General features: G+C 39.2%; 1 protein-coding gene across 5 annotated transcripts in view; it reads left to right on the top strand.

Annotated features, from left to right (window-relative positions):
• LOC134337406 (mesoderm induction early response protein 2-like) overlaps positions 1–25827 on the top strand; it is a 104855-nt gene that overhangs the window by 620 nt on the left and 78408 nt on the right. For 2 of the 5 annotated variants that reach the window (XM_063032375.1, XM_063032374.1), the window contains exons 2-6: positions 5906–6061; positions 7589–11878; positions 19983–20070; positions 24304–24425; positions 25024–25158. In XM_063032375.1, coding sequence (XP_062888445.1) covers positions 24312–24425; positions 25024–25158 — 249 coding nt within the window. In that variant the 5' untranslated portion in view covers positions 5906–6061; positions 7589–11878; positions 19983–20070; positions 24304–24311. The remainder of the gene's footprint in view (positions 1–5905; positions 6062–7588; positions 11879–19982; positions 20071–24303; positions 24426–25023; positions 25159–25827) is intronic. The other 3 variants (XM_063032372.1, XM_063032377.1, XM_063032376.1) reach the window with 2 other exon arrangements.

Here is a 25827-nt window from a genome sequence, read left to right as displayed (position 1 = left end):
GCATTCAAGAGTGCGTATCTTTAAGAAAATCCTTTTAAAAAAAAGCTGCAATGTGCAATAAAAGCCGGAAATGTTCAGCAGGTCAGGCCGCGTCTATGGAAGAGGAACTGTCAACGTTTCAGATCGAAGACCCTCCGTGTACTGACGTGGGGGGGGGGGAGATAGGTTTAGGGCGAAGGGTCTTCAACACGAAATGTTGACTCTGCTCTTCTCGCAGGTGCGGCCTGATCTGCCGAATATTTCCAGTGTTGATTGTGTATATTTACACCCGGTTGTGTATGTGTGCACGTGTTCATACTTGTGTTGATGTTCTTTAAGTTTGTGTGTACTAACGCACTTGTGGATGAGTATGTGTGCAAACATAAACTGCACGTATTTATTTGCGCATTCCGAAGCAAAAAGGATCTGAGATTTTGCTTGCAATTGGTTCTTAACCAAATGTTGTTAACTCATCAGTGGAATTATCTTTCAATTCATTGTGCATCTGTAAAGTGGCATGATGCACGTGGTAAAATATATGAAAGATTGAGCTTTTTTTGTCGCGATCGACTTCCGATTCTTCTAAAATAAAGCAAAAACTTGTAATCTTCCATTGCTCTTTTCCCCCTCCCAAGAAAGTTCATTTCAGACCGTATTACTTTTCTATACGGCCTGTCTGAGTCTGTGTGTCAAATGTGCGTTGGCAAGGCGATGAGCAATCAACGGGTTGAGAAGAATTTGTTGGGAATGGGAAGAAATTGCCGGCGTTTCTGGTTAAAATCTTTCATCAAGAAGGTTTTTTTGTAAAATTATAGTTGTTAAGAGCGGTAAAGGAGTTTTGAAAACTTGTCTGTTGGCTTGCGATTGGATGACTTATTTCTGTCGCTAAATTCCATTATGTTGTAGTCAATGCAATGCTCGTTGCGCAAGTCTGGTCCTACAACGATAATAATGGACATTATTTCATCACAGTTGTGCGTGATAAACTCTGTCTAGTTGTGTAAATGACGTAAGACAGGCAAACTGAATCGCATTGTGCAGTTGAGTGAAGAAACGTGTCAAAGCAGCTGAAGTACACGTGGTACGGAAGATTGTTACGAGATTCAAAAACCGGTTTAATACGTGAAAGTTGTTTCTATTTAAAAATCATTATCGTTAAGATCCGAACTCTGGAAAGAGCTGCGACATGCGACAGAATGGCATTGTAGAAACGTGAAAGTCCAATGTAAAACCCCTCATGGCAGAGTAAGAAAAATGATTAATCTCATAGTCATTTGATTTAAAATGTGATAAACGATGACGCAGTTGAGTGTGGCGCTAAGGTTCAAATTTCCGACTTGGGTACTTTTGTGTGGAGTTTGTATGTTCTCCCTGTGACTTACCTCTGGGTGTTCTGGTTTCCAACCATATCCGAAAGACGTACGTTTCAGGTTACAAGACCATTATAAATTACACCTATTTATATAAGTAAGCGGCAGATTCTGTGGGGAGTTGCTCAGAATATCGGTAGAGTAAATGGGTGGTTGATAGTTGCTGCGACTGTGTGGTCTAGAAGGGTTTGTTTCCGTGCTGTATCTCTCTGACTCAATGAACTCTATAATCACAACTTATATCAGGACTAGTCATAATTTCCACCAATATTCTAATAGCAGCCTTGCCTCCTGCATCGATGTCTACAGCATAGTTGTTAATGGGTGAAAAGCACAAGGTGTTTTGTTTGTGTTTTGTTGTACAGCTATGCATTTTCATTTTGAGTTTTCTGTAGTAATTATTAAATCATAGTCAGCAAAGGATGCAAAAAGTATGCATATTTGAGTGCACATCTGTGCTGAAATATAAGAAAGCTGAGTTAGATATAATGAAATGGATGTTTTAATTAGCTAACTGACAACCTGGACTAGATTGGTTTGGTTTTTGGTTCTTGATCCTCCAAAATATTCCGCATGGAATTTAAACTGGAGGTGGCGGAGGTAATGATGATAATATTAATAATAATAATATATAGTAATAAATACAGATGATGCAATGGAATCCCATTTCAATCAAAATACACTTTTGTTTGAGGTAACATTAAATCTACATTTATTGAATAAACCTTAGAAGATAGTTGGACCCTCTTGAACTATTACAGTAGCTTGTGTTATAGATTCTGACCCAGCAGCAATAAGAAACAGGCATGGATACCCTTTAAGTTATGGTTTATAACTTAAAGGGGAACTTGTACTGTATATTTTCTTTTCTATAGCAATTGTAGAATTAGAGTTTTAAAATGTTCAAATTCAGACAAATTGTTATAGAATTTCAGACTTGCTCAACTAGTTTTTTTATTCATTCATCTGGTGTAGTTGTTAATATCCTTGAGAAGACACTGGTGAGTGTCTGTCAAGCCACTGTGGTTACAAGTCAATGTGAAGATATGGATTTTGCCCCAGCAGCAATGAATGAACAGTTGTATTTTTCTAGAACTTGATGATATGTGATGTGGAGTGAAACTGGCATTGTGGATCAGCCATGATGAAATGGCGGAGCAGACTGGATGGGCCGAATGGCCTAATTCCGCTTCTATATCTTGTCTTGATATGGTTTTTTTTTGTTAGGTGGCAGATATTACAGATCTGGAAGGCATTGGCAAAATTACCTTGACAAATAATTGCAATGTGTCTTGTAGGTATGGTGCCCCTATTCATGCAGCTAGTAGTGAAGTTGCAGTTTGTAGGGGGTTGGTAGAATGTGGTGGGAGTTATTGAAAATGTGAGGAGAATGGAAGAAAATGAAGTGGAGAGTTTGCTTAAATGAGTTGATGGAGGTTGGCATTTAATGGGTTGACGATGGGATGGTGTAGATGGGTTGATTATGGTTGGTGCAGACTCTGGGCTGAAGGACCTGTTTACATTCTGTATGACTCCATGATGCACACTGTAGTCTCAGTACACCACTGGATGATTGAATATTTTTAACAGATGTAAATAAGCTTCTCATGTTATTGGGGCTGTATGCTTAAAGATGAGCTTTATTTGTCTCACGTACTGTACGTGAAAACATACATTGAAATGCATTGTTTGCATAAAGAGTCGCAGAAGGTGCTGGTGGAATCCACAAGTGTCACCGTTGTTCAGGAGCCAGCATAATATGCCCACAACTTACTAACCCTTAATACCTGGACGTATTTGGAATGTGTGAGGAAACCAGAGCACTCAGAAGAAACCCGCATGGTCATGGAGAGAGCATAGAAGCTCCTCATGGGCAGTGTCGGGAACTGAACCCTTATGCGATCGCTGGTGCTATAAAGCATTATGCTATCCACTATGCTACTGTCTGCACCCCTCCCCACATACACGTTCGTATAAATGAAGTATATTCTGTCACTCTCAATCTATGCCTTCTGATTGATGCAACTTTGGGGAGTTTAGAAACAAGTTATTTGCTGTGTAATGCTCAATTTCTATCTGCTCTTGAAGGGATGGTGTCCGTTGTCTATCTAGTAGTGTTTCTGGTCAATGGAGATGTATTTTGTATGGATAGTGGAAGATGGTAGCATTTTAGTTTATTTAAATCCAAGCTCTGCAATATTAACACATCTGGTCACAAGTATTTTGTAGGTAATAAAACAACTATTTGGTAGAAGTAACTCGGTGAATATTTCATCCTCAATGAAGGTGGAAACTAGTATATGAATATTGAGGAAAAAATTAAAACATTTGCAACCATGTTCATCCAGAACTGCTAACTAGATCCAGTTATCTGCTGATAGCACCTGATCCAGCCAAGACTATGGGACTAAACAACATCTCAGCTGTAGTTCTGAAGAATGCTCCAGAACTAGCTGCACCTCTGGTCAAGATGTTCCAGTACAGTTATGAAAATTACATATATCTAACAATATAGAAGATTTATCCAGGTATCTCCTTTTTGTTGAAAGTAGGAATATCCAGCTTTCAGGCGCTCTTATAGACTGATACATCAGGAAAAATTGGATTACTGCAAAAGACATTGAAGTTTTTATGATTTTGTGCTCAGGTGTTTTTTCCCCTTAGTTCCTCTCATTTCTTACCATTGGCAGATTAATATTGCCTTTCTTGATTTGCCTAGCTTCATCAGCAGTGATGTTATATTGGCTGTTTTGCTCATAGACATTGAGGTGCGCTGCATACGGTAGATTCTGTGCCCTTGTTCGCTTCAGTACTTCTTCCAGATGGTTCTCGATGAGTATGAGTATTGATTCATTATCTGAGGTATGTGGTGGAATCAACAGGAAACTTTGTTACTCAGAATTGGATTCAGATTTAACATCACCGGCATATGTTGTGAAATTGGTTGACTTTGCAGCAGTAGTACAGTGCATTACATAATGCTAGAGGAAAAAGCATGAATTACTATATATAAAATGTTTATGTATATTTAAATAAGTAGTGCCAAAATAGAAATAAAAAAGTAGTTAGGCAGTGTTCATGGGTTCAATGACCATTCAGAAATCGATTGCAGAAAACTCTGCTCCTGAATTGTTGAGTGTGTGCCTTCAGGCTTCTGTACCTCCTTCCTGATGGTAGCATGACCTGGGGGTCTTTAATGATGGATGCTGCCTTATTAATCAATCCTAGAAGATGTCCTGGATACTGTGGAAGCTAGTGCCCATGATGGAGCTGACTAAAGGTTGATTTATACTTCTGTGTCAAATCAACGCTGAAGGTACGGCGTTGCCGCAAACCCTAAGCAGGGCCTACGCGGATCCCTACGCCGTAGCCTGACGCACACCTCTCCCAAATGTAACTACCTGTTGCGGCAACGCAGACTGGAACAACTGTGATTGGTCTGCTTGATAGCATCGCATTTCCTCCTACGCTGCAATAGCTTCCCATTGGGTGACTGAAGGGCAGGGAAGGTACTCTGGCTACAATCCTTCCCATAAAGCTTTACGGACCTCCGAAATTATGGAGGACACATTTTGCTTTTACAAAAAAAGACACTGGCTTTAAACTTGTTTACCCCGAGAAAGACTACCATGACCATGAAGCCTTGCACAGGCAGGTGTGTATGCATGCGCAACGAGCGTGAATTGCAGAGCGACACACACACCAACGCACAAGTATAAATGCTCACAGTGTGCGTAGGCCACTTGCGTAGGTTACGGTGTCAATTTGACGCAGAAATGTAAATCAGCCTTAAGATTACAACTCTCTGCAGCTTATTTCAATCCTGTGCTTTGCCCCTCTCCATACTAGATGGTGATGAAGGCAGTTAAAATGCTCTCCATGGTATATCTGTAGAAATTTGTGAGTTGGTGATATACCAAATCTCAAACTCCGAATGACATATAGTCACTGTTGTGTCTTCTTTGCAACTGTATCGATATTTTGAGTCCAGGATAGATCCTGAGAGATAATTATACCTAGGAACTTGAAATTGCTCACTCTTTCCACTTCTGATCCCTCCATGTGGACTGGTATGTGTTCCCTCATCTTACCCTTTCTGAAGTCCACATTCAGTTCTTTGATGGTATTGACATTGAGTGATTAATATGAAGTGATGTGGACACCCTGGTCCACTCTTCCAAACTGCATCATTGTGTTACTACCTCTTCTACCATAATGAAGCACTGACAGCAGCAAATTTAGGCAGCTCGTCACTTCACGCTTGTGAGAGAAATCTTTTGGTCAACTGGAAGATCTATTTAGTGCATAGTTTAGTGCCGTGCAGCACATTTTTCTCTAATGGGCTGAATGATGCTGATGGCTAATGGGCAGTTTTGAAGTGAACTGCCAGTATGTGCCAGTGGGCATGTCTGCATGTCCCTTAATTAGATTTCACCACACTATAGCACAGATAAATGGAATATGATGGTATGAATGCAAATAAATGTTTTACAATTTATATTTTTAAATTGTGTTTAAATTATTTGAGATTTAACATTTTTAATTCCTTTGGATAGATTACTTCAACTATTTATGGGAATCTCTGACCAAGATGACAGAAGGGCATCTGCAGGGGATCTGTTTGCACTGCCTCAGGCCTAGTTGTCGCTTACAACTAGTCCACCTTGAACAATCATTGCAGTGTGGCTGGAAAATGGGCACCCTGTTGGGAGGTGAGCATAACATACTGATTGGATCCTGCATCTTCCAGCCCAATACCTCACTATAGCATTTTGATAAAACTAATTTTCACAAGGCATTTATGTCAGTCACATTGTGGTGGGTCTGTGGTCACTGGCGAAGTCAGATAAGGACAGCAGATTTTCATGCTTGGAGTTTTTTTTATTGCAGTCATCACTTTTATTGATGCTATCTTTTTATTCCAGGTTGTTTAATTAAGTGAATTTAAATTCCCCAGCTCCTGTGGTGGAGTCTGAGCTCGTAATTCCAGATCTTTCATTCAAGTCTCTGGCATACTAATTCTGCAACTCAATCACTACTAAAGTGTGCACAATCTTTTGATACATTATGTGATGAGGTATTGTTCAAATGAATGGCTTTTATTTTTTAAAAAATTGCTAATGTGTATATTGAAACCACACATTAAAAGTAGGAGAATTAGAATAACACTTCAATTATTTTATTTTATTTTATTTAGAGATATAGCACGGAGCGGGTCCTTTCAGCCCCTTCGATGCACACCACCCAGCAGCCCATGTATTTAACGCTAACCTAATCACAGGACAATATATAATAACCATTTACCTTCTAACCAATATGGCTTGGGACTGTGGGAGGAAACCGGAGGACTCGGAGAAAACCCATGGGGAGGACGTACAGATGATGTTGGAATTGAACTCCGAACTCCGATGCTCCAAGTTGTAATAGTCTCACGCCAACCACTGTACTACCATGGTGCCCAATTATGTTCTATTAAAACACTTTATTTTATATCTTTGAAGAAATAATTAAAGGTTATAATGTGTGTGTACTTTGTCTATCTTGAACAAAGTGGTAAAGTCTGCGTAACAACCTTGCTCCACAGGAGAGTATTAAGCTGGGTACAGTTTCAAGATCTATGGAGTTGCCCCTTAATGAAGGCAGACATTGGTGATAAAATTCATCATCTTCACTGTTAGAAGTGCTTTGGTTGAATTTTGAAGCATATTTAAAAATAGAATTCTCAGACTTGGCTGAGAACTCATAGAATAGGCTTGACAGCAGTGATCCATACCTGCCTTTGTGTTCTGAGACTTGGATTATCTACAGCAGGATCAGAAGGCACTGCAAAAATCTTACTAACACTGTTTCTGTAAAATCCTCAAAATTTACTGGAGGGATAGGTGAACCAAAGGAAGTGACTTCTCTCAGATCAAAGACTCCAGCATTGTGTTAGTGGCCTCTGTCGGTCGTGGTCGACCATGGGTACTGCGCCTTTGGTAGTCACTGGTTGGAGTGGCCTCTCCAGGGCACAAGCATTGAGACCCTGATTACTCACTTAGCTGAGTGGGGCAGACCACCTCACCCTCATGCCTAACACCAGGCTCCTGAAACAGAAACTCTACTTAAAGTCTGTTGTGCAGGGAGGTTACTAGCCAGTGTCAGATGTCTGTAATTTTTGATCCCTGTGTTCTTTTAGGCGTTCAGGAATGAGCGAAAAACTTCGATTCATTGATTCTTTATGATCGTTTATTTTACAGTTAAACAAAGTTACAAAGCATTTGAAACTAAGTGAAGAGCTGAGAAGCAAAGTATAGATTCAATGAAAAGAAGACGAAGATGGCACATTTGAAAAATCTACCACCTTTATACTCAAGAAAATAGAAATTCTTCAGATAGAAATAATTCAGTTAATATGCTACACAATTAAAACAATTATAACAGGAGTATAATGTGCTAATACTTAGCCAATTAAAAATTAAATGGTATATGTAACTGCTATGCCACCATCTGCTAGTAAGGTGGGGACGAACCTCCATACTGTAAAAAAATACTTGAGTTTGTTAAAGGTACAAATTGTTAAAAATATCAATTATGTCAGTTTAAAGGAAACTGTGATTAAAACTATAATTTTAGTCTTGCTTTAAATCAACTAATATCTTATAAAAATATTTAAAACAACAACTGATTCCAACACCAGACAGAAATACAAGCTCAAAGCTTGCTTAAAGTACATCTACAGTGATTCTTGGTGTCCTTTGTTCCATAACCACTCTAAAAATTTATAAGTGCTTGGGCTGATATTAAGAAACTTGAGGCTATACATCTGGAACACACAAAATGCCTCCTAGCCAGTCAAAGGAGCACACACTTCATAAACTGCCCAGCCACCTGCTAGTCTCCTCTTACAACACTTGTGAGGAAGTTTCATTGGCATTAATTAGCCACTTCAGAATCCACAAATGAGGTCATTTGTCGTCAATCTTGAGGGACTGCCTAAGAATATTCAAAGGTTCAAAGCACATTTCTTATCAAAGAATGTATAAATTATACACCTTGAAGTTTGGCTGCTTATAGGCAGCCACAAAGCCAAAAACATTAACCTTTTTTTAAAAAAAAAGGCCAAAAACCACTGTGCATAGAAGGAGAGAGAGAGAAAACAAAACGTGCATCATGCAAACAACAGAAGCAAGCCGACAGCATCCTGAACCAGACTGAATCCCAGATTGGCTCCTGAACAGCTGGAGTAGGCCCAAGCCAAGCCTCTGTTGTCCTTAGTGTTCACACTAACAGTGAGAAACGCACAGCAGCCCTTCAGCTCTTCATTCATGGAATAGTTCTTAGAAAGACAACTAAATGACTTAACCCCTCCCCCCCCCAAACTGTATCTACCACTATTTCCTTGTGAATAATTTTTATCCCACAAATTTGAAATGTATATCCAGCTCTTTTTGAAGTTTGTCCTTGAGGGGGTGAGGGGAAAATTCTTTAAAGTATGGCAGAATGTGTTTAGGCTCTTCCTACTTGGGATAGTTTATTTGGGCCAAAAAATTGCATTGGAGGCCTTGAAAATAAAATGATATGCCACAAGACCATTACCTTAAAACAAATGACCTTCTTCAGTTTTATATTACCGGTTGTTTTATGCTTCGAAGATCCTTGCCAATGCCAGGTTCGAAATGGAGCTCAGAAGGAGCTAATTTTTCAGAACAAGTTGCACTCCCTATTGTCTAATATTAGAATGGAGTTGGAAACTGTCTCTGTATATCATGTGATCACTGTGCTTAAAGTCAGTGGGTACTTCTGGAGCCATGAAATGCAAGTTATTTGAGATCTGTAATAAACAGTTATGGTATCAGGATAAATGATGTTTGAGTTTAACACTGTTACAAAACAATAAGAACTCCACTTCACAGTTTTCTTTCCTTTTCCTGTTTGTTGCAGTATTTAATGTCCTACGTTAGAACTTCATAGTGTACCATAATTGCATTTTAAGTTATCTCAGTCTTGCCTGAGTGGACCATAATTAAAATATATTCTGTGGATGTGCATATACACTAAATATACTATTGCACTCTGTGTTAAGATGAAACTGTTAAAGTTCCTTTCCAACCTTATTTGATTTGTGTATCTTCAAACTTTGTTAAATTCTGACTAAGTAGTTCTGTTGATTCCACATTGCCCTAGGGCACATTGCAAATGTAAAATGAAGCCCCTTCAGAGCCCTTTTTTTTATATTGCAAACCCTGAGTTTAATGTGGTTGATTTCCATAATTTTTTAAAAATGTTATTCAGATTTACAGTGTGCTACAGTTGTGTCTTTGTTACTGTACAGGGAGAGGTTTGATGTCAAAAATGAGCCATAGATATGACGTATAAAATGCCTCACTTTGCAATACCACTTCAAAAAATACTGATGTACAGTTTTCCATTGGGCTTCTTTGATTTAAGATTATCCATTGTTAATGTTGCTTTCAATATCTTTTGTCCATGCTACAGATAGAATTGCTGATATACAGTATATTCTGTAAGTGGCATGAAGTGGGGTGAAAATGGTTTCAAACAGTTGAAATGTGGAGCTTGAATTCTGATTAGTAGCTGGTAGTTATAAGTTGATGCATGGTGTAACCAAGTTACCAAGCATTATTCCATTTTCATGGATTCACAGAATCACTTAGTTGACATGAATGTAAGGAGGAGTTGATAGCTAAATAATAATGCATTTACATAGTGTCTTTAATTCAGTATAACCTCTTAAGGGCCTTCATACGATCATTTTCAAACAATGTTTAATAGGCTTTTGGAGGTGATCTATAGATATTTGGTCAAGGTAATAAACATTGAGGATTATCAAGAGCAGAGCCTGTTGGAGGGGTTTAAGAACCTGGAGTCCAGATGGTTGGAAGCCTTCCTACCAGTAATATATGAGAGCTGTGAATCAATCAGAAGGTGGTAGTACTGGAGGAGGTTACAGAAATGGGGAGGACTTAGGGTCATGAATAAATTTAACAATAGGAAATATAATTTTAAAATATAGTGGATTCTAGTTAATTGGGACATATTGAGACCAGTTCATTTTGGTCCAATTAAGCGGCTGCCACAATTAGCCAAAGTTTCATGGGACTAGTTAAAAAGGTATAAAAAGACAAACTACTGTTTAACTGAGTAACAATATCTGTACAGTGCCTATAAAAAGTACTCACTCCCCCTTGGAGCTTTTCATGTTTTATTGTTTTACAACATTGAATGACAGTGGATTTAATATGGCTTTTATGACACTGATCAACAGAAAAGACTCTCTCATGTCAAAGTGAAAACAAATTCCTAGAAATTGGTGTAAATTAATTACAAATATAAAACAAAATAATTGATTGCGTAAGTGTTCATCCCCTTCAAGTTAATATTTAGTAGATGGGCCTCTGGCAACAATTACAGCCTAGGGTCTGTGTGGATTGGTCTCTATCAGCCTTGCACATATGGACACTGCAGTTTTTCCCCATTCTTCTTTACAAAACTGCTCAAGCTCTGTCAGATTGCATGGGGATCATGAGTGCACAGCCCCTTTCAAATCCAGCCACAAATTCTCATTTGGATTGAGGTCTGGACTCTGACTTGGCCACTCCAGGCCTTTAACTGTGTTGTTTTTGAGCCATTCCTGTGTAGCTTTGGCTTTATGCTTGGGGTCGTTGTCTTGTTGGAAAACAAATCTCCCAAGTTGCAGTTCATTTGCAGACTGCATTAGGTTTTCCTCCAGGATTTCCCTGTATTTTGCTGCATTCATTTTACACTCTACCTTCACAAGTCTTCCAGGGCCTGCTGTACTGAAGCATTCCCACAGCATGATGCAGCCACCACCTTGCTCAATGGTAGGGATGGTGTGTTTTTGATGATGTGTGATGTGTATTGTTGGCTTGAGCCAAACATAGCATTTAGTCTGATGGCTAGAAAAGCCCAATTTTGGTTTCATCAGATCATAGAACTGTCTTTGAGCTGACTTCAGAGTCTTCCACATGCCTTCTGGCAAACTAGCTGAGATTTCATGTGAGTGTTTATCAGCAGTGGCTTTCCCTTTGCCACTCCCCCATGAAGCTGTGACTGGTGAAGCACACTCTCTCTTAAGTCAGTCACTGAGGCTTGTAACTCCTCCAGAGTTGTCACAGGTCTCTTGGTGACCTCCATCACTTGTCCCCTTCTTGCATGGTCACTCAGTTTTTGAGGATGGCCTGCTCTAGGCAGATTTACAGCTGCGCCATATTCTTTCCATTTCTTGATGATTGACTTAACTGTACTCCAAGGGATATTCAGTGACTTGGAAATTTTCTTGTATCCACCTTCTGACTTGTGCTTTTGATTAACCTTTTCACAGAGTTGCTTGGAGTGTTCTTTTGTCTTCATGATGTAGTCTTTGCCAAGATACTGATTCAACAGCAGTTGGACCTTCAAGATACAGGTGTATTTTTACTACAATCAATTGAAACACCTTGACTGCACACTCCACCTAACCAGTTATGTGACTTCTAAAACCAATTGGCTGCACAATTGATGATTTGGTATGTCATATTAAAGGGGGTGAATATTTATTGAATCAATTATTTTGTATTTTATATTTGCAATAATTTATCTCACTTCGTAGAGATCTGTTTTCACTTTGACAGGGAAGAGTCCTTTTCTGTTGATGGTGGTGTCAAAAAAAGGCAAATTAAATCCACTACGATTCAATGCTGTAAAACGATAAAACATGAAAACTTCGGGGGGGAGTGTCTAATACTTTTATAGACACTATATTTAAAAGAAATATAGAAAAAATTCAAACACTATCGAAACTACTATAGTACTATAAAACTGTGTAATAGTTTTGAATAGTTACCGATGGAGGAATTCTTGATTACCTGACTGGCAGACCACAGTATGTGTGCTTGCAACACTGTGTCTCCGACAAAGTGATCAGCAGCACTGGGGCTCCACAGGGGACTGTCTTGTCTCCCTTTCTCTTCACCATCTACACCTCGGACTTCAACTACTGCAGAGTCTTGTCATCTTCAGAAGTTTTTGGATGACTCTGCCATAGTTGGATGCATCAGCAAGGGAGATGAGGCCGAGTACAGGGCTACAGTGGGAAACTTTGTCACATGGTGTGAGTAGAATTATCTGAAACTTAATGTGAAAAAGACTAAGGAGCTGGTGGTAAACCTGAGGAGAGCTAAGGTACTGATGACCCCTGTTTCTATCCAGGGGGTCAGTGTGGACATGGTGGAGGATTACAAGTACCTGGGGATACAAATTGACAATAAACTGAACTGGTCAAAGAACACTGAGGCTGTCTACAAGAAGGGTCAGAGCCGTCTCTATTTCCGGAGGAGACTGAGGTCCTTTAACATCTGTCGGACGATGCTGAGGATGTTCTACGAGTCTGTGGTGGCCAGTGCTATCATGTTTGCTGTTGTGTGCTTGGGTAGCAGGCTGAGGGTAGCAGACTCCAACAGAATCAACAGACTCATTCGTAAGGCCAGTGATGTTGTGGGGATGGAACTGGACTCTCTCACGGTGGTATCTGAAAAGAGGATGCTGTCCAAGTTGCATGCCATCTTGGACAATGTCTCCCATCCACTACATAATGTACTGGGTGGGCACAGGAGTACATTCAGCCAGAGACACATTCCACCGAGATGCAACACAGAGCGTCATAGGAAGTCATTCCTTCCTGTGGCCATCAAACTTTACAACTCCTCCCTTGGAGGGTCAGACACCCTGAGCCAATAGGCTGGTCCTGGACTTATTTCATAATTTACTGGCATAATTTACATATTACTATTTAACTATTTATGGTTTTATTACTATTTATTATTGTGCAACTGTAACGAAAACGAAAACCAATTTCCCCCGGGATCAATAAAGTATGACTTTGACTATGATTCATCCAGTGTACACTTCTGTATTCTTTGATTAACTGTAAATGAACAAAATCAGCACAGATACCTGGTGCAGAGAATGGACTGCGTTCACATAATACTTTTGACAATTGCATCCTCTAAATCTTCATTTTCATTGTAATATTCAAGATAATTATTGAGGCTTTCAAATGCTTTGTAGCTCCTAAATGGTTGAAGTAGTGAAATCGTTTAATTTTCACTTGCTAGCCATCTCTGGCATCTCCAAGCCTGAATGCTTGACACCGCAGTGAGCAGAACAGTTCTGAATTGTCTCTTTGCTTATTTCTCATCAGCTATCAGCGACAAAAATCGCTGATCTTTGAACACAGGCAGACGCAACTGACGCTCTAAGCACATTGTAGTGTCCAACTGCCATACATAAGTGCATTTGATAGACGCGGGTTGTAAATTGTGTAGCAAAGGTCTCCTGGCCCAGTGAAGCGGCATAGAATACCAAATAAATGAAGGGAATCCCAGCTACTTCTCAATCAGTTTTTCTTTTTAAGGTTTCCCAAATAAGCGGGAGCCCCAATTAACCGATGGCCCAATTAACCAAATGCACTGTAATTGCTGAACTGAAGGATGTATGGGCAACTGGCAGTTGGTAATGATGAATGGGTTTGTTGCTACCTATGTTAAGAGCAACAGATATTTGGATAACTGAGAAGCATTTAAATAGTCAAGTTGAGTGATTACAAGAGATGTTGGTATCATAAGAGCTTAACTGAGATGTGTTTCATTAGTGACTTATGTAGATGATGGTCTTGCTAGCTCATCACTGGTCATGTGCTAATTGTCACAGGGTTAAAAAGATCATTGTTAAATGTATGGCTCAAAGATTGGTGCAGGAGAAGTAGGTTTGAATTTTTGGAACATTAGCACTAATTTTGGGGAAGAAGGGAGCTGTTCTGATGAATTGGCCTCCACCGGTTCCATTCTGAGACCAGGGTCCTGGGAAATTACATAACTAGAGCTGTGGACAGGACTTTAAACTAGTAGAGGGTGGGGGTGTGAGTCCAACAGCTCGGAAAAATATGGATAATGTGAAAGGGAAGAAAAAAGCAAGAGAGGTTATTGGAGTACAGAATAAAAACAAAAAAATTAGAAAGGGATAAGAATTTAACTTCAAGCAACAAGGAGGCAAATTGAAAAGAAAGGTGATGAATATAGGGCTGAAGGGTGTTATATTTAAATGCACACAGTATATGAAATAAGATAGATGTAGCATAGTCAGAATTGGCGGGTATGATGTGGGCACCATAGTGTTGTGGTTGACAGAAGATTACATCTGGGAACTTAACATCTAAGGATACACGTCACATCGAATGGACAGGCAGGTGGGCATAGGGATGAGGTAGCTTGATTATTAAAACATTGAATCAAATCCTTAGAAAGAAGTGATATAGCATTAAAAGATATAGAACCCTTGTGGGTATAGTTAAGAAGGTGAAAGAGTAAGAAGACTCTGGGAAGTAGAGTCCACATCCTGGCAACTCTGCATAGTTGCCAGGATGTGGGGTACAAATTATAACAGCTAAGTTTGCGGATGATACAAACCTAATTGGAGTTGGTGGTAGTGTTGAGGAAGCAAGTAGTCTGCAGAAAAACTTGAAAAGAGGAGAATGGGCAAAGAAGTGGCAGATGAAATACATTGTTAGAAGTGTTGGTCATGCACTTTGGTAGAAAGACTAAAGGTATAGACTATTTTCTAGGACCAAAGGACACAGTCTCAGAATAGAAGGACATCACTTTACAACAGAGATGAAGAGGAATTACTTTAGCCAGAGGGTGATGAATGTGGAATTCATTGGTGCAGACGGCTATGGAAGTAAAGTCATTGGATATATTTAAAGCGGAAGTTGGTAGGTTCAGGTTCAGAATCAAAATCCAATTTAATATCACAGGCAAATGTCATGAAATTTGTTTTGCGGCAGCAGTACATTGTAATACATAATAGAAAAAGAGCTAAATTACAATAAGAAATATACAGTACAGTGCTAAAGTCTTAGGCACATGTAAAAAATTCTGAAAAGCAAAGAAGCTTTCAAAAATAGTGAAATGAAAAAATTCTGAATATCAAAAAAATACTATAAAGAGCAGTAAACAGTAAAAAACTAAATCAAATCAATATTTGATGTGATCACCATTTGCCTTTAAAACTACATCAGTTATCTTGGTACACTGTCGTGTAGTATTATAAGAAAATCGGCTGGTAGGCTGTACCAAGCATCTTGGAGAACTTGCCACAGTTCTTCTGCAGACTTTGGCTGTCTTGCTTGCTTCTATCTCTTCAGGTAATCCCAGACTGCCTCAATAATGTTGAGATCAGGGCTGTGTGGAGGCCATACCATCTGTTGCAAAACTCTTTGTTCTTTTCACCGAAGATAATCCTTTATGACCTTAGCTGTGTGTTTGGTGTCATTGCCTAGCTGCAAAATGAAGTTGAGACCAATCAAATGCCTCCCTAATGGTATTGCATGATGGATGAGAACTTGCTTTCACTTCTCAACGTTAAGGATTCCATTAATTCTGACCATATCACTTGCAGCCTCAAACCTGCAGGGAACCTCAGCTGTGCTTTACTGTTGGCTGCAGCAACTCATCCATGTCGTACTCTCCAGCTCTTCTACAGACAAGCTGCTTCCTGTTTGAGCCCAGAATTTAAAATTTTGACTCGTCAGTCCAGAGCACTTGCTGCCATTGTTCAGCACCCCAGTCCTTGTGTTTTTGTGCATAGGTGAGTCTCTTGGCTTTGTTTCCACTTCAGAGGAATGGCTTTTTGGCTGAAACTCTGCCATGAAGATCATTTCTGACAGGACTTCTCTGGACTGTAGAGGGTGTACCTGGGTTCCAGTAGTTTCTGTAAGTCCAGAGCTGCTAGCAGTGCAGCACTACTTCCGATTTAGAAAGGATGTCAGTTTGATGTATCTCTCAGTTTCCATAACTGACTACTGTGTTTTTGGTCCTCAACCTCGCCTGTTTCTTTGTGCTTCTTCAGAAGAGCTTGGACAGCACATCTTGAAACTCCTGTCTGCTGTGAAATTTCTGCTTGGTAGAGACCTTGTTGATGCAGGATGACCACCTTGGGTCTTGATGCTATGGTCACTCCTGACATGGTGTAAGAATTGATGATCTGAAGGTTAAACAGTCACATTGGCCTCACCCTCACCTTCTAGTTTGGTTGTCCTTCATACAGTTTGATTCCTTCTACACCCATTTCTGTTTTAGTTAATCAGTTTAGTATATTCAACTTAATTATGTCATTGATCATTAGCATCCTGTTTGTTGCCTGCAACACATCACAGCAGCAGGGGAGGGAAAGCGGGTGGTGGTTATGGTTTTAGAGGAGGGACCAGGCTGTGGGTCCTCCTCTAACTTTGGCTTCTTTTTCAAGGAGGCGTCGAGATTTGACTGCCTTTTCTTAACTCTCCTCTCATAAAGCAATTCTCTGTAGCAGGAAATCATGTTAAAAACACCTCTTTGCCTTATTGCTTTGCTCCCAGTTGGGGTCATTATTGATGAACTGTTCCATGATTTGTGTGATCATGTTGATGCTAGTGCTGAGGAATTTTGTGGTGAGGTTTCTTGCTGTCCTCAGATTCACTCAGGATGTGTTGCTCTGCCAATTCTTGAAGATCTTTATTATTAAGGCTCTCACTATGAGAATCCAGTTACATGGCCATCATTAACATCCTGTAATCCCGTTTCATTGGCCTGTTCAATGATGGTTTGAATGACTGGTTCGGCCTGAAATACCAGGATGTCATTGCATGCCTCAGGCCATAGATTCTTCCACTCTTCATTCATGCAGTTTGAAGTTACTTTATCCCAGGCTGCTCTGATATTGTCTACAGCTTTCATAACGTTGTAGTTTTTCCAAAATTGCCTGATGGATTATTTGTCTTAACCTTTTGTTTCATCTACAAGTTGATTGAATGTGTGACAAAGGTAGTAGGCTTTAAAATTCAGTGTTACTCCTTTGGCTGGAGTAATGAAGTGGTGTTGGGTGAAGGTGAAGTATACTAAATAAGATTTACTTATTTATTTTTTTATTATTATTTTTTTTTTCTTCTATATTATGTATTGCGTTGAACTGCTGCTGCTAAGTTAACAAATTTCATGTCACATGCCGGTGATAATAAACCTGATTCTGATTCTATAGGAATGCAGGTCTGAAGCGTGTCAAGGTTCTCAGGGTGGCTGGGGCATTATCAAGCGCCAACAATGCTGTGTCAAGATCATGCTCTTTATAATACCATTCATTGCTGGGCACCGTTACGTGTCCACAGTTTTGTTTTCCTGGGAGTCCACGGTTTCGTTTCTGTGACGTATGACGTATGCCGACGGTATAAAAGAAATGACGTTTTGCTGAGAAGGGAGTCGAAGGAAAGAGAGAGAGAGTGAAGACTGCATTTCGAGCTATCCGGGACCAGCTCACGATCAAGAACGGTAGAGTCTAATGCTTACCCAAACCCAAAAGATTGGGTTAATCAGCGGCACACTGTGCATTGTGAAGACATGTCTGTCCTTCGTATAATCCATGGGTGTGGATTTCGTGACATTCACTTTGTGAAATTGCTCTTCGTGGACTTCGGAACGGTATTCCTCAGCTGGGATCTTCAGTAATCATTTATTCGTTCGCTAGCCGTGGAATCTTTGGAATTCGTCATGCTCGCCTCGTCGCTGCATTGTGAATCCGCACGTGTCTCGTCTTACCTATTTCGTGAATTACTGGGACTCTGAACTGCCACTGTAAGATTGTGCTTGAGTAAGATTTGTTAAGAACAGGTTCTAAGTTTGACTGTAAGGGAGCTATAGATGCATAACACTGTTAACTTCTGGTTAAGAAAGTAGTTTATTTAATTTTCTATATTTTTGAGTAGATGTAAATAAATATAGTGGTTTTAATATTAAAACTGGACTCAATTTGTCATCTCTTGCTGCTGGTATGTGACGTAATCGTGACAGCACAAATGTGAAAAGCAATTTTGGAAAACATCAATTGTCACCTAGGCTTTCTTGTTTGATTTCAAAATCACTGGTAGACTTGACTTTAAAATGCCTTTCGTTGCTCCTGGTGTTTCAGAGTGATACACATCATAGGCTTTTACTTAAAGTCACCTTTAGCATTGCCTCCTAGCAAGAGTGTTAACCGATCCTTTGCAGCCTTGAACCCAGATGCATGTTTCTCTTCGCGGGAGATGAAAGTACGAGAAGGCCTCCTTTACCAAAATAGACCCTTTTTATCCACATTAAAGACAAGCTCGGGAGGATAATCGTCCTTTTCGATTATGGCCTTCAGTGTTGCAGGAAAATCGTGGGCTGCCTTGCTGTCTGTACTAGACACTTCACCAGAGATGTGTATGCTATGGAGGTTACTGTGCTGTTTAAATCTATCAAACCAACCTTTGCTGGCTGTGAATGTTACTGGCGTACCTTCCTCTTCTTGAATATGATTATCTGCTGGCTTACAGGCATGTTTTGTTGTGTTTGGTCATCCATCTATATATTTAGTTTATTTTCCATTTTGTCAAGCAAATGGCTCCTTGAACGAGTTACCTTCATTGATGATAACTTTGAGGTCGTTGTTGCAGAAGCTTTTATCTTGTTTGCATTTTTCATAATTGTTCTGATTGTCAATGTAGCCAGTTTCAAAGGGGCGCCAACATCAATCTGATGCTCACCAGTTTCCAAATGCTATATCACTTGCAGTTTCACATCCATGCTAATGCTTTTCCAAGACATCTTGGATGTACTATCCTCGCTGGAAGTTGCAGTCCATTTTCTAGACATTGCGGGTGAAAAAATGGAATAAATTGGCGAGGGAACAAGACGTTTACATGCTGGGGGGGCAGAGCATAAACTAATAAGTGATTGGTTATGAGTGGCTCAGAGTGTATGTAAAGCACTGATTGAATGTTAACTGTTTTAAGTGTTTAGAATGAATTTTTGTCATTTAAAAAAAATTTCAATTAAGAATAGAACAACTGCATTGTATCGAATCAGCGCTCTGTGGGTAGTGTTATGTGGGGTCTGAGTGTTTTTTTTGAAAAGTGGTCTATTACTTAATGTTACTTTCTTTAACAAGATACAAAATATCTCTAACATGTAATATTTTGGAAAATGAATTACCTGAAATCTAAAATTTGCTCTTTTCCACTGACACACTAGTGCAGAAGACAGAAAATAAACACCTAAACAAAGTTTATATAAAAAATCTAGGGTGCTTAATACTTTTGCACAGTACTGTACAGTATATGAAAATTTTGTGATTATTAAGGGTGCCAAAGGTTGCAGGAAGAAGGTATGAAAATGGTGTTGAGAGGGAAAATAAATCGGCCGTGATTGTTCGTGCTCTGATGCCTTATGACACAAGTTTAAGAATTGTCACCCGGAATAATCCAAATGAAACACCAGCTCCAAAATGGGCATTGAGTCAGCACTTTTACTTAGTCTATGGTACCAATCCAAGGGTAAGACGCTATTTAGTCTTTGGATGTATCGTGGGCAAGTTAGGTTTTTAATGGAATTGTGTTTTCAGCTCTTGCTCATTTATTTCTGTCAAGTACACATATGTGTTTTGGCTATAAATTTATAGTTAATTCCTTCAGTATCTTATTAATTTGCAAATACATGAAAAATAACTTTGGGTAATGGTATTCTAAAGAATGCTAACATTTTCTGTTGTGTACAAAGTTAATTGCTGTTCATTTTGTATTTTCAGGCCTCTGTTGGTAGACAGAGTCCTCGTGTGGTGTTGTATCGAACACAGAATCTATGTTCTTTAGAAAACAGAGTTCAGTCTGGAGGAGGTATAGTAATCAAACTGATATGATAACATACACTTTTATATCTTTAATATTTTCTTCTTTGGCAGTTTAATGGTTTTGTTTATACAAGACTTTTTTTTGTAATTGATCGCAGAAAACAAGGGATAGGAGCATGAATGGACCTTTGAGCACGCTTCAGATTTCATCAAGAGCATGACTAAACTTTGACCTCAGTGGCATACCTTTTAATTTTCTTTAGTGTCCAGGAAACCTGTCAAACACTGTTTTGAATGAACAGAATAATTGAGCCTTTTATAATCATCCAGAATTGAGAATTATAAAGGTTTACCATCCTTTAAGCAATGATATTTTCCTCTCATTCTTGTAAACTCAATAGAACACTGTTTTGTCACTTAGCAAAATATCTGGAAATGAGCTAAAGAACACCTGCAGTACTCACTTTATGGCAAGTACATCCGCATTTAGATAAGGAGATCAAAAATATGCACGGAACTCCAGGCACAAAAAAAGAACATGACAAAAGATGGAGCTAGGACATGGTGTGCAGTTTTGTTTGCTGTACTAGAGGGAGGACATGATTGCATTATAGAAGATACAGAGGATATTCCCTAAGTTGTTGACTGGGATGGAATGATTCAGTTGTGAGGAGAAACGGGATAGCGTGGGATTATTTTGCTTCAAGCAGAGGAGGCTGAGGTAGGACCTAATAAAACTATACAAAATTATATAGGAAAATGGGAGTTAGTAAGAAATTTTCCCCATGGAGGAGGTGTCTTCAGACCAGAGAACATTGGTTTAAGGTAATGAATAAGGTGTATAGAGAGGATCTGAGGAATAACTTTCAATGTACTGCCTGAGAAGGTGCTGGAGGTGGGTACTCTCTCAAAATTTATGAAGCATCTGGATGAGCTCTTGAATGAGACTATGCTGGTAAATAGAGTTACTATAGAAAGATACTTGATAGAATAAATACTGGCCTTCAAAGGCCCATTTCTGTGCTGTATGACTTGCATTCATAAGTCCTTTTGCAATTGCAATAAGACTTCTTTACTCCTGTAATCTGATCTCTAACTCATCTCCCTTAATAAAGACTGACATGCTATTTTGTCCCTTGATTGTCCTCCACTGATTTGTGTATGCACCAAAACCCCTTGGAATATCAAAACTGCACAGTCCTCATTATCTAACAAGTAACTGCTTGTCTGTTACTATGACCAAAATGGATAACCTTGCGTTTTTCTATATTGTATTTCATCTGCCATGTGCTTACCCACACATTCAGCTCATCTGTATCCTGTGATACTATCTCAAATTTTCTTTCATACATTGTATCCCACTGGCGATGGTGACAGAATTTATTGAACTAGACAGAATAATATAGCAAAAATAGGTGGTGTAGGTATTAAGACAGCGGTCCCCAACCACCGGGCCGCAAAGCATGTGCTACTGGGCCGTGAGAAAACAATATGAGTCAGCTGCACCTTTCCTCATTTCTTATCACACACTGTTGAACTTGAACATAGGGATGCCAACTGTCCCGTATTAACTGGGACATCCCGTACATTGGGCTAAATTGGTTTGTCCCATATGGGACTGCCCTTGTCCCGTATTTCCCCTGCTAAGGTAGAGCATTCCTATGAAACCTTTCGTGCCGAAATGACAGAAAGCGAAGAAGCAATTACCATTAATTTATATGGGATAATTTTTGAGCATTCCCAGACCCAAAGAAAACCTACCAAATCATACCAAATAACACATAAAAGATAAAATAACACTAACATATAGTAAAAGCAGGAATAATATGATAAATACACAGCCTATATAAAGTAGAAATAATATAGTCGGGAAGATTAAGGCAGAACCGATTTGTGGAAAAAAATCAGCACGCATATGCATGCGCACAGAGGTGTCCGCGCAAGGCTTCGGTAGTCTTTCTCGGGGTAGACCCAAGTGTCCCGGATTTGACTGCTACTTTTGTCCCTTATTTGGGAGTGAGAAAGTTGGCAACCCTAACTGTAAAAGACATTTTGAGGTGAGTTTAACCCTACTTGAACACCCCCCCGTCCCCCCACCGGGTCAGCCGGTCCGCAAGAATATTGTCAATATTAAACCGGTGCACGGTGCAAAAAAGGTTGGGAACCCCTGTATTAAGAAACTTGACCCATGGAAAGGTGCCTAGGATCAGAGGATATAAGTTTAAGGTGAGGGGTATGAAGTATAGAGGAGATCTGAGGAACAACATAGAATTCGTCATTTGTTCCCTTCAGCCAAGGCATTGATTTGAAACACCTGAATTTGTCTTTTGCTGTGTGCCAGGTTGTTCAAATGCTCTATAAGGTCTTTACTGGAATTATACAGGTTAACAATCCATTAATTTATGGAGCTTCAAGAACTTGCATTAAATAGCAAGAGTGTTCAGTTTCTTGGGCGATAATCTTGCTTTTTAGGGGTTCCTTCTGTATACCTATGCATCCTTTGCTATAATCATATGCTTCTTGGGGCTAAATTTTGAAATCAGAATCAGGTTTAATATCACTGGCATATGTTATGAAACTTGTTAACTTAGCAGAAGGAGTACAATGCAATAGATGAATATAGAAAAATAAATCAATTACAGTAAATATATGTATATTAAATAGTTAAAAATAGTGCAAAAACAGAAATAATAAAAGAAATGTGAGTTAGTGTTCATGGATTCAATGTCCATTTCGAAATCGGATGGCTGAGGGGAAGAAGCTGTTCCTGAATCGCTGAGTGTATGCCTTCAGGCTTACCTGATGGAAATAATGAGAAGAAGGCATGTCCTGGGTGATGGGTGCCCTTAATAATGGATGCTACCTTTCTGAAATGCTGCTCCTTGAAGATGTCTTGGATACTGCGGAGGCCAGTACCCAAGATTGGAGCTGACTAAGTTTACAACTTTCTATAGCTGCTTTTTAGTCCTGTGCAGTAACCACTGTCCCCCCCCCCCCCCGCCATACCAGACAGTGATGCAGCCTGTCAGAGTGTTCTCCATGGTACATCTGTAGAAGATTTTGAGTGTTTTAGGTGACAAACCAAATCTCCTCAAACTCCTAATGAAATATAGCTGCTGTCTTGTCGTCTTTACAGTTGCATTGATATGCTGCGACCAGGTTAGGTCCTCAGAGATATTGACACCCAGGAACTTGAAATTGCTCACTTTCTCCACCTCTGATCCCTCTGAGGATTGGTTTGTGTTCCCTTGTCTTATCCTTTCTGAAGTCCACAATCAGCTCTTTGGTCTTACTGACATTGAGGACAAGTTTGTTGCTGCGCCAATACTCAACTGGCTCCTGTATGCCCCCTCATTTCCATCTGATGACGCTTGAGCTATGCTTAGCTCCACAGTAGTGGGTATAGGGAGAGTGCAGCAGTGGGCTAAGCACACATTCCTGAGGTGTTGATCCCTGTATTGATTGTCAGCAATAGGAGCTGTTATTACCAATTTGCACAGATTATGGTCCTCAGGGTAGGAAGTTAAGGATCCAATTGCAGAGAGAGGTACAGAGGCCTGGATTCTATAGCTTTTCGATCAGGACTGTATGAATGATGGTTCAAATGCTTGAATGTCATTTTCTTACACAAATCTCCACCACACAAAAATGTCCCGTTCACCTGTATTACATTCTGTATCAGGACAGTCTGAGACATTTTTTCTTCCCTTTTGATTTCTTGATCTATCAGGGTGTATATTACTTTCTGTCCTAGCCTTTTCACCCATTCTTACCAGGTGGAAATTTGAGAGTCTAGTTTCAGTGACAATAAGGTCTTACAAAGATGGAAATAAGTAGAGATGGAGGAATCCTAAGTAGTTCAGCAAAAATATTGGTTCCGGCATTTAGCACTTGAGACAGAACATAGCCAGAACAAATGAACACTTTAAAGCCATCAAAACTGGCCTTCGTGCTGTAATTTTTCAATAATTAATCTATAATTCCTGCTATCCTGAATAGTAGCCTTAAAGGAGTACCTATGAAAAGAAAATCTGAGTGTTCTAAATACAAAATGTCTCTAATATGAAAATATTTCTTGCACAAATACATATTTAACAATACTTTGCAGCTTATCATACTTGCCAAGATGTTGAGAATTTTCCTTTAAATTTGAAAAACAATTACTCTTTGGAAAGTTGGTGTTTTATATCCATTAGTTTTGAATGTAGAGAATTAGGTATTTTTGTTAGGACTGTGGAAGAAAATATGTAATTGTTAAATTTTGTTTTTGGTCCTGCAGCTGGCTCAATGGGCTCAGCAGATCACAGATTCAACTTGGCCGATATCCTGTCTCACAATTACACTCCTCAGGAAGAAGAGGAAACGCCTGAGGCAGATAAATCGTTTGAAGATCTGGAGAGGGTAATTTTTTAAAAAGTCTCAACTAACCCTGTATATCTTACTGGTATAAGCCTAATGAGTCATTTTTCATCAGTAGGTGAAACAGAATGAATACCAGCAACATGTCTCTCAAATGGATGAATGATGTGATTTTCTTTTCATCTTTGTTTCCATGTTTCCACCACTTATCCCACCCAACCCCCACATTCTCTGCAGCATCAAAATGTAGATGAGAAAGATAGTTGATATATAGAATTCTTTGAATGTAAAAGCACTCTATGTCTTTGTGATAATTGATCACAGGTAAAACAGTTCACTCTGTGTTCAATACTTTAGTTATTTAATCTAATTCCTGGCAAACATAGTTTGAACTGTGTTCTTTATTACAACTGGAATAATTTAGTTGAGATATTAAGCACTACATTACAGAGAACAGCAGAATGAGAATTTGGAGCTCAAAAGTTATTTAACAGATAATTTAAACAAATTTTGGCTAAGATTGTACACTAAGTGTTTTGTAAAATATCTTAATGGTATTTTTTGTATTTGCATTCAAAAGCCTCAAAATGGGGAAAATGAGGAAATATGGTCAATTAATATTTATTTTAAATCTCTTAAGGAAAGTGATGTGCCTCTGGAAGAACTTCTAGCACTTTATGGCTATGAAGCATCTGATCCAATCTCTGAACATGAAAGTGAGGGCAGCTCTCCCAGTGAGCTTGCTGATAACTTGCCGGATATGACCCTGGACAAGGTTAGCAAATCAAAACTCTTAAGATATCAATTGATAAGGTGATCATACAATACAAAGACTGGCTCTTCAATTATCAAGTACCTATCTATACTACTCTCTCTTCAGTACATGATCTATAGCCGCCTTTGCGTTGGTGATTGAAATATTCATCTAGATTAGGGTGCCCAACCTGGGGTCCACAAATTCCTTGCTTAAATGTATTGGTCCATGGCATTTAAAAAAAAAAGAGTTTGGGAATCCCTGATCGAGATACTAATGATTTGTGAAAAATGCTACCATCTGTGGTGAAAGCATTCTTGTATTGCCTCAATCATCACCCTCTTCCCTTAGATCTATTCTGTATAATTTCAGGCATCTCTGCTTTTGAGAGAAGTTCTTTCCTATATATGTTTTTACTAAATTACTGTCACTTTGTAATTTTATTACCTCAAGCAGTTTCTCAGCTGCTCACCCCTACCCCAACTTCCTCTGCTCCAATGAAGACATCCAGTCTCTCCTCATAACTAAAATAGTTCATCCTAGAATTTTTAAATTACTATTGATACTCAGCTTATCATTTACAAAACCATTGTTCTAACTCTCTTGATGCTCTTTAATTAAAATAAGTTCATGGAAGGTTTGGAAGAAGGGAGAGATGCAGAATTTTTGATAAAGTCGTTGAATACTACA

Source organism: Mobula hypostoma, chromosome 24 (genome assembly GCF_963921235.1).
Source record: "Mobula hypostoma chromosome 24, sMobHyp1.1, whole genome shotgun sequence".
Classification (NCBI taxonomy): Eukaryota; Metazoa; Chordata; class Chondrichthyes; order Myliobatiformes; family Myliobatidae; genus Mobula; species Mobula hypostoma.
The sequence above is the reverse complement of the archived record's forward strand: the minus strand, read 5'-3'. Positions and strand labels throughout refer to the sequence as shown.